General features: G+C 45.2%; 1 protein-coding gene across 1 annotated transcript; it reads right to left on the bottom strand.

Annotated features, from left to right (window-relative positions):
• Positions 1 to 23: 23 nt before the first annotated feature.
• On the bottom strand, positions 24 to 7,557 carry LOC147966508 (uncharacterized). Its single transcript, XM_087530852.1, has 7 exons — positions 7,350 to 7,557; positions 5,284 to 5,364; positions 5,086 to 5,220; positions 4,275 to 4,618; positions 590 to 1,183; positions 286 to 496; positions 24 to 146 (listed from the first exon to the last, which is right to left on the bottom strand). The coding sequence occupies exons 1-6, from the start codon at positions 7,555 to 7,557 to the stop codon at positions 308 to 310; spliced, it is 1,551 nt and encodes a 516-aa protein (XP_087386978.1). The 3' UTR covers positions 24 to 146; positions 286 to 307.
• Positions 7,558 to 9,852: the final 2,295 nt, after the last annotated feature.

The following is a 9,852-nucleotide window of genomic DNA, read 5'->3' on the forward strand; positions in this document are numbered from 1 at the left end:
AATAGCACTCTTAATAAATCAAGCTCATGATCCTCCCCGTCCAATCCGTCAATTTCCACCTTTTGAAGATTATTCTAGGAGACAATTTGGATTCTCCAACCCTTTGGGCGATGACAAGGGCAATTAAGTGGGCACGCTTTTTTCACCTATATATTTAAGATAAATGTGAATCACATCTCAATGCATTATTTATATAGATGCTCCGACCCCTTAGATGTTCACTGAGAAATGATAATTAGTACTGAACGCGTACGTTTCAAATATATAAGCACGGTGATAAGTTACCTCTGATCTCGACAGCACGATCTTAAGGGTTACTATATCGGTAAGACAAAGACCGATAATTTATGCGAAAGAGACGCAACACAAATGGTCCAAGCATGTGCCCTCTTGTTGTGAGATGTAGGTTCAAATAACCAGATAAGTGGGTGCCCATATTTCTACGTATCTCTGTGGCAAGGTGGTACTCTTCCACTGGGTGAAGACAATATGAACCCTGCAAAATCAATTAAGCAAGACATGATCATGAATAAGTTTAATTTAGCCGGTAGTCCATATATAAATAGGGCAGGCAGGACGGGAGACATACTTTGGCACACATGTGCAGGGTCAAGACGTCGACCCGACGGAGCACTCCGTCTCCGTGTCTCTCGCGCGGCGACTCGAAGCCCAGGTCGAGGTAGCACGCGGAGAGGGTCAGCCTCTCGAGCGCCGGGAACCCTGAATGAGCGCGCAACGACAACACGTGCGGCGACACCCCGCGCAGCTCGATCGAGGTGGCGCGGTGAAGGCAAGGCAGCTGTATGGGGCGCGTCCAGTCCACGTACCGCGTGAGGGTGAAGCGGAGCTCCGCCGGCGCGAGCGCCGCGGCGGCACGGAGAACCGTGGAGACGCTGTTGGCGGGCAGCCTGCTGCCCTCTTCCGGGACACGGATGTCGAGGAGGCGCACCCGGGGCCCGGCTGCGTGGCGGAGAGCGGCCTCAAGGGAGCCGAGCGGGACGTCGTTGAGGGTGACGTCGACCACGGGGAGGCCGGAGCAGACAAGGCGCCACCGGCGGGAGAGGACGCTGGTGCACGCGGCGGTGTGGGCGCAGCGGAGCCGGAGAAGGACCTGGTGGAGCAGACCGTTCGGGAGAGAGCTGATGCGGTCGCCGCTCTGGTCTTTATTAGGTTGGAAGCGTTCCTACTCCTCGAAAGAGCCACATGGTATGTATATATTGGGGACGAGAAGATGCCCTCGTCGTAGCGTGCAAGCAAGGAACGATCGATCTTCTGATCTGATCGTTTACAAGAGAAAAAGGAGTTTAAACAGAAGTACAGGAAGAGGTTGAGATTATATGGACTCTTGATCTATACTACTATTAAACAATCAAACAAGAACTTTTTTAAGCACACCCCATAAAGCGTATACAGATCCAATACCACCGCACGATTAGGCCCACTAAAATCAATCTAACGGTTAGCCTTAACCTAAATTATTTTCTGTGTGCACTTAGCAATTTACATTGACTGACCGTACTCCACCGTGAAGGAAAATATGAAACTCCACGCCTGAGCAATTAGGAAACTAATAATCACGGGTGCATCCTATTCTAGGAAACTAAATCAGAGTGCATCCATCCTATTAGGAAACTAATCTCAGACAAATCCATCCTATTAAAAAACTTATCTCGGACGTATCCATTCTATTAGAAAGCTAATCGCGAGCCGCCTGCCGCCATCATACACGCTAGCCACGATGGGGAAGCGCGAGGAGCTTCGTCTTCCTTCGGGAACACACGTGCCATCGCCGCCATCGTCTTCTGCCTGGAGGCCAGACGCTATTCTGCCGCTACTGCGACGACTCCATCCACGTCCAGGGCATGCTCTCCGGCAACCATCGGCATCCGTGTTGACTTCAACTCCGTTCGCAGCACCCACACCGACAAAGTGTCTGTTCAGTGGGTGCACGTGCATTAAATATTAAATAAGAATCGTGGGGCTTCAAGCAATCTAGAATTATAGATTTAGAATTATCTTAGGTTGCCGATTGCTGTACTGAAAATGTGTAATTATATATGGCACGTACATAAGAATGCAACAATCTTGTCTTACAAAGTAGGATCAAGAGGGGTACTGAAGAAGTCAAGATGCAGAGTCTATTTCCCATGATTACTTCTCATATTCATGTAGGCTTCCTTGGGCTTTACTTCGTACCACCATATGCATTAAACTTTATCATAATTGCATAGCAATCCAGTAAATTATGTAAGATTCAGTAGGAGGCAAGATATTGAAGATGTACTACTATTTCAGTTACATGATTCTATACATCTAAAACGGGTCACATGACTCCGTAACTGTTGTTAGAGAATATCTCTCGCTGTTCTGTAAAGGTATGCAATCTCTACTGTGTTCCAATAAAGAGAATTTTACCATACAGAAGGATCCAATGAAGAAACTAATCCGGCTGAGTTCCAATAAATATATCCTTCAAAGGATTTGTCCTAATACAGCTGCCGTATATTGGTACAGAGAAATCATATAAACTGTACTCAGTCGGATTTATTTTGTTTCATGGCAGAGAAACCAAATACCTTTCGCTATTTTGGCACATATATTTGTTCTTATATACTTGTGCAGTTTCGAATGATCCAACATATCTGCAGTCATCAAACTTGAAGACATGCTGTTTAAGGCCTTATTTGCACCGCCTCTCTTTCTTTGTCTGCGCGCCTCTTTCCTCCAATAATAATAATGAACAACGTTTTCCGGATCAGGTATTACACTGTTACAAAAGTATGCTGAAGCTACTCCTTACGACAAGGAAAAAGAGGATGAATGCTTTCTATCTTCACCAGTTTTGTAGCATGTTACAAATTGTTGGCTCTTTCTTATTTGAGGATTCATCATTTTTTTGTAATTTAGAAGCTGACCTGAAAGCTTGATAAGGTTAAGCTTGACAAATACTCTAGAATACTTTTCCTTCCATCTTTATTTTTCTTCATAACTCATTTCAGTTTCTATGCGTATAAAGCGTCTTACATCATTATAAGTTAGTATGGTTGCCAACACATAAACACATACAAAACCGGATAAATATTTTCTATCATGATAATTATTGGATTTGTTTTAGCCCTTTTACATTTCAATTAATTCTTGTAAATCATCTTTATTTCATATAGAAGTCGTTGTAGTCACATATCATCTTCTATTTCCTATTATCCATAGTAGGTAGCTAGCTATATAATTTTGGCAGTCCACACAACCAAAAAATATATATAATTTGATCCAAATTAGTACAAATATATATTTTGCTATGCAGATTAGTAGAATAAAATAAGATTCGAGAATTAAGCATCTTGAACAATATAATTGCACCGTAAGGCAGTTTATACTTTTTTTTCCTGGCTACACTCGAAGAGAAGACTATATTTTTAAAAACAATTGCTGATTAATAAATAATTGCTGATTTTATTTAAATGAGAATATTTTCCTGCTATTACTATATGCAGCAACATAACCACTATCGTGTCTCGCTTTTGAAAATACAATTTGAGCGACATCAAACATTGTGTATCCATTTGATTTGTATTTTTAAAAACGTTTATTTTTTTATATTATGTGAATTCACCCGTTTTACGTTCGAGACGTGCGTTGCACGTGCATGCTTACTAGTAACTAATAAATTCAACACCCTCCCTTAATATCAACTATCCTATATTTAGATTCCTCTTGAATTCTTCAAATAACTTGACTGGCAAAGCTTTAGTAAAACCGTCTGCCACTTAATCTTTGGAAGGAATGAACCGAATGTCCAACTTTTTCTCTGCAACTCTTTCTCGCACAAAATGAAAATCAATTTCAATATGCTTGGTTCTACCATGAAACACTGGATTTGCAGAAAGATAAGTTGCTCCCAAATTGTCACACCATAGACATGAAGTGCGATGTCGCTTGATTCCCAACTCATGAAGTAATGATTCTAGCCAAATAATTTCAGCTGTAGCATTTGCTAGAGATTTGTACTCTGCTTCTGTACTTGATCTTGATACTGTAGCATGTTTCCTGACACTCCAGGAAATAAGATTAGAACCAAAAAATACTGCAAAACCTCCAGTTGATTTTCTATCATCACTGCATCCTGCCTAGTCAGCATCAGAAAAGGCACTAACAAGATTAGAATTAGAGTGTTTGAACTGAAGACCCAAACTTGCAGTATGTTTTATGTATCTTACAATTCTTTTAACTGCTGTCCAGTGTACAGTAGTAGGTGCATGCAAATACTGACAAACCTTGTTGACAGCAAAAGATATGTCTGGCCGTGTCAATGTTAAGTACTGTAGAGCTCCCACAGTGCTTCTGTATCTAGTGCTTTCTTCCTCTTTAAGTGGCTCTCCTTCAAATGCTGAAAGTTTTTCTGAAGAGGACAATGGTGTGGGTGAAGGCTTGCAGTCCTTCATCCCCATACGAGTTAGAAGTTCAGTAGCATATTTTTCTTGAGTCAACAATATGCCATCTTGAACTTTCTTAATTTCAATGCCTAGGAAGAAATGTAGATAACCAAGATCCTTGAGAGCAAATTCTGAACTTAGATCATGGAGAAGAGCATTAGTGGCACTTTGTGAAGAACTTGCAACTATAATATCATCAACATATATTAAGACAAATATAAATGTGTTTGCCTTGTTATAAATGAAAAGTGACGTGTCAGCTTTTAATGCAACAAAACCAAGATGCCTTAACCGAGAGCTCAACCTTGAGTACCATGCTCTCGGTGCTTGTTTCAAACCATAAAGAGCCTTATCAAGTTTGCAAACATAGTGAGGTGTTTTTTTATTCTCATACCCAGGCGGTTGTTTCATGTAAACCTCCTCTTCCAGAACACCATGCAAAAACGTGTTCTGAACATCCAGCTGTCTCAAGCTCCATCCTCTGGATACAACAATAGAAAGCACAAGTCTAATAGTTGTAGCCTTAACAACGGGACCGAAAGTATCCTCATAATCTAAACCATAACACTGTTTAAAACCCTTTGCAACTAGACGTGCTTTGTACCTGTCAATTGAACCATCTGCCTTTTTTTGATTCTATAGACCCACTTACAGTCAATGACATTTTTACCTCTTTGATTTGGTACAAGATGCCATGTTTTGTTTCTCATAAGTGCACAATATTCTTCATCCATTGCCTTTTTCCATCTAGTATCTCCAAGTGCATCTTCCAGCTTTGTTGGTTCTCCTATAACACACAACAAGCCATACGGTATAGTGCCATCAGTTCAAATTTTTGGATTTCTTATACCTTTCTGCAATCGGGTTGTGACACGCGAAGTTATAGCTGATTGCAGCCTAGTAGACTGTGATGGTTGTTGCACAGGAGATGCTGCAGAAGATGAAACCGCAGATGATCCTGGAGAAGAATCTGATCCGCTTTGCATAGAAGATCCTGAGTTTGAAGCTGTAGTTTGCTGTGTGGCCAAAGAGTTGCTCTCTCTTGAGTTTTGGGCCGCAGAAGATCCTGACCCAAGCGCTGCCTCCTGCGCGCGCGTGGGTTGTGAAGATCCCGAGCCTGTCACCATCACGGGGCCGCGCATAGGGTGTGGAATCTCACCCTGCGGTTGGCCCAGCTGCCCCCTGCGACGCGTTGGCCCCGACACGGATACCGATCCGGTCGCTGTTGCGTCGGTCGTTATCACGGGCTCGCGCGTGGGGCGCGCCCGGTGCGCTGATGCGCCGCCATGCAGTTGGCCTGAGTTGCCTCTGCTGCGCGCCAGATCCAAGGAGGGGGATTCCTCACGCACAGGATCTGAAGCCTGACGCACAGGAGTTCCAGGCGGCTCCAAATCCACCTCGTGTCCCGCGCCTTCTTCTTCCTCTAGCACATGAAATATGCCTTCGTTTTCAGCGAGATTTTGATCATTTTCTACACCGTTCTCTGCACCGTTTTCTCTAGTAACCTGCACAGGTGTAGACACAATACTTGGACTAGAAAAATCATCAGTTGGATTAGTACAATTGTCGCCCCTATGATCAAATGCTCGAAGATTTGGTGGAAGAAGAAGAATTTCCTTTTTTAGGAGAGCTCCGGCATTCGGGTGAAGGGATTCAAAAGGGAAAACGGACTCGTCAAAAACAACATCACGAGATATATAAACCCTTCCTGTAGATACATCTAGACATTTGACTCCTTTGTGGATTGGACTGTAGCCCAAGAAGACACACTTTTTGGAACGAAAAGCAAGCTTGCGTGTATTATATGGTCTAAGGTTGGGCCAGCATGCACAACCAAATACACGAAGTGAATTGTAATTAGGAGTAATGCCAAAAAGGAATGTGATAGGAGTCTCAAATTTGATGACTTTGCTAGGGAGCAAGTTGATGAGATAAGTGGCTGTCAAGAATGCTTCATCCCAAAATTTTAGTGGCATAGATGAATTTTCTAAAAGAGCTAGTCCTACCTCAACAACATGGCGATGTTTTCGTTCGGCAGAACCATTCTTTTGATGAGCGTGAGGACATGCGACATGATGGGAGACACCAAGTTGCTGAAAGAAGGAATTTAGCTTCTGGTATTCACCTCCCCAGTCAGTTTGCATGGCAATGATCTTAGTGTTCAATTTTCTTTCAACAAGATTCTGGAAATTCTTAAAAACTTGAAACACTTCAGATCGTTTCTTAAGAAGATATATCCAAGTAAACTTACTATAAACATCAATAAAGCTTACATAATATGAATGTCTACCAACTGAAGTAGGAGCTGACCCCCAAACATCTGAGAATATAAGTTGTAAGGGTGCAGTAGAGATGCTGGTAGAGACAGGATATGGTAGCTGATGACTTTTAGCTTGCTGACATGGATCACAAACTGACTCAATGCTAGCCTCATGAGAATGAGGGAGCTTATTTTGACTAAGAATAAGTTTGACAATAACTGCTGAAGGATGACCTAATCTACTATGCCACTTTGCAGAAGACGACTTGTTGGCGACAAAAGCTTGCTTATTTGACGATAGTGATGATGAAGATATGAGTGGGTAAAGGCCTCCCACGCACTTGCCCCTAAGAAGTACTCTCCTCGTGTCCAAGTCCTTAACCAAAAAGAAATAAGGATAAAATTCAATGAGAACATGATTATCAAGAGTAAACCTATGAACAGAGACAAGATCTTTTGAAGTTTCAGGAACATATAGAATTCTGTTTAGATGCAAGTTTTTCATGGGGGTTTTTACAATTGAACTACCAACATGAGTAATTTTCATACCAGAACCGCTTGCGGTGTGAATTTGATCCGGTCCATGATACTTGTCTCTGATTGTTAGCTTGTCCAGCTCACCCGTGATGTGTTTTGTGGCTCCAGTGTCCGCGTACCAGTTGGTGTCGATGCCATAGCCACCAGTGGTGACAACATTTGCCTCCTTTTCCTCATAGTCATCTTCCTCATAGCGATCCCAACATGCACGGGCACCTCCTGCATGAAACTTGTAACAGATCTGGCACTCGGGGTAATCCCGATTTGGTTGTTGACGTTGCTGCTGCTGCTGCTGCTGCGGACGACCTCGGTAGCCTCTGCCACCATTGGCGCCGGAAGGAGTGGGAGGACGCCTTCCTCGGCCACGTCCTCTGTTGCCGTGCCCGCGGCTTCTGTTGTTGCGCCCCCTTCCTCTTTACACCATGTTGGCTGAAGAGTTGAAGCCAGTGCCATCTCCTCCATCGCCCAACATCTCCACCCTTTGATCGAAGGCGAAAATTTGGGCAAAGAGTTCATCCACAGTTATAGATCTCTTGACAGCGCCGATGGCAGCCACCACTGGATCATAGTCGCGGTCGAGACCCGCGAGTACATAATCCACCATCTCGGGGTCAGAGATTGGACGACCTGCTGCTGCAAGTTCATCCCCAAGATTTTTCATCTTCGCGATGTAGGAGCTGCTGGACATGGTGCCCTTCTTCGTGATGGCGATCCGCAGATTTGTGATGCGGGACTGTGACTGCGATGCAAAGGTTGTGGTGATTGCAGTCCATAAATCATAAGTATTTTCCTTACTAATCACCTGCGCAAGAATATCTTTCGAGAGAGAATTCAGCAGATAACTCAAGACTTGTCGATCCTTTGACAGCCATGGCGCATACAGTGGGTTTGGCACCCTGGTCATGGTCTTGTCCGACTGCTGCTGCTCCACCATGGCTGGGGGCGCTGCGTCGGTTCCATCTAGAAGCCCCGCCTGCGCTCCTCGCAGGCCGGGCATCACTTGAGCTTTCCACAGGAGATAATTCCCCTTTGTCAACTTCTTGGCCGGTGGAGGACCAAGGTTGAGGACGACTGTAGTTGAGGTGGAAGACATGGCGATGGAGTTTTTTTTGTAGCTGGATTATTTCTGTAGATAGATTGGGAAGAGGATGGCTCTATATACCATATTAAGTTGGAAGCGTTCCTACTCCTTGAGGGAGCCGCGTGGTATGTATATATTGGGGACGAGAAGATGCCCTCGTCGTGGCGTACAAGCAAGGAACGATCGATCTCCTGATCTGATCGTTTACAAGAGAAAGAGGAGCTTAAACAGAAGTACAGGAAGAGGTTGAGATTACATGAACTCTTGATAACAAATAAATCCAACAGTCTCGTCCATGGGAAACCCTAATACGATTGCATACGTGCGGTGCACGAGAGATTGCTGGGGACGAGACGAAAGCAAACACCGAACCTCAGGGTACCCATCGAGCCGGCCTCATCTGCACGAATCATGACGCTCAATCGGACTCAAATCCAAGATTTGAGTGAAAGCGATTTGCATTTCATTCGGATGAAAAAAGAAGAAGCAACACCATCTATTTTTCTGGACACGTATTTTGTCTAATTGTGGCATCAAAATTCTTCAACACGATGTGAGTTACTTAGCATAAGGAGTGAAGTCTGAAATAAACCTTAAAGTTATAGAGACCGACGTAAATGAACCTTCATCTCTAAATCCTTGAAGTTGGTATCCTAACATCTTTAATCCCGGTCTATCCAAACCCTAGATATGTTTGGCACACCCGGAAAAGCACAATCCTCATGGGGAACTCGCTACACTGTTGCGTGAGTCAACGCATCATAGCCATCTTCTTCCTCTTACTATCTCTCTCCTCCTGGTCCCTTTCCTCTCAGATCTGTCAATGTCAATAGGCTAGATGCTAAACGATTCACCAAGAGATGGAGGAGAGAGTGGAGCTGCCCGACACCATCAATGTCAATAGGCCGTGCATAGTGGAGCTGACCGGCATCATCAATGTCAACAGGCCGTGCACACTGGAGCTGCCCGGCGCCAAGAACAACGACCTCGTCACCTCCGCGCCCACCCTCCCCAGAGCTCGCCCCCACGCCAATTTCTGGCAACAGCCGGCGCCTCGCCTCGTTCTGGTTCTACGACGTCAACAGCATGCAGCCAGTTCTGGCTCGCGTCAACTGCCGCCGCCTCCTCTCCTGCCTCGTGGTCCACCTCCTCTCCCTGTCAACTCTGTCCCCGTCGGCGTTCTATTGTGCGCGCGCCGTGCTCGCCCACCGCAACCACCACCAGCTCCAATGTCGCCGCTCCCTTCCACGCAGCGCTCGCGCGTCTGGCAACCCTCCTTGCACCCATGCCCGAGCTAGCCGCTGCCATGGTTGAGGCAGGCACGGTAGCCTTGCGGACAGCCTGCTGTGCAGCCTCCCGAGCTCGCCTCGGTTTTACGGGTCGACGATGTGGGAGGTGAATGTGACAGAGGTCTCGACAGTGAGCAACTCCGTAGATTCAGAGACCACGCGGGTCAGTGTCAGCCGCCGGGGCACGCGCTAGGCTACCTGCGGGGCTGATGCAACGGAGGATCAACAGCTCGGTTAGGAAGTGAGAACTTG

Source organism: Triticum urartu, chromosome 6A (genome assembly GCF_056163025.1).
Source record: "Triticum urartu cultivar PI428250 chromosome 6A, HENAU_Tu73, whole genome shotgun sequence".
Classification (NCBI taxonomy): Eukaryota; Viridiplantae; Streptophyta; class Magnoliopsida; order Poales; family Poaceae; genus Triticum; species Triticum urartu.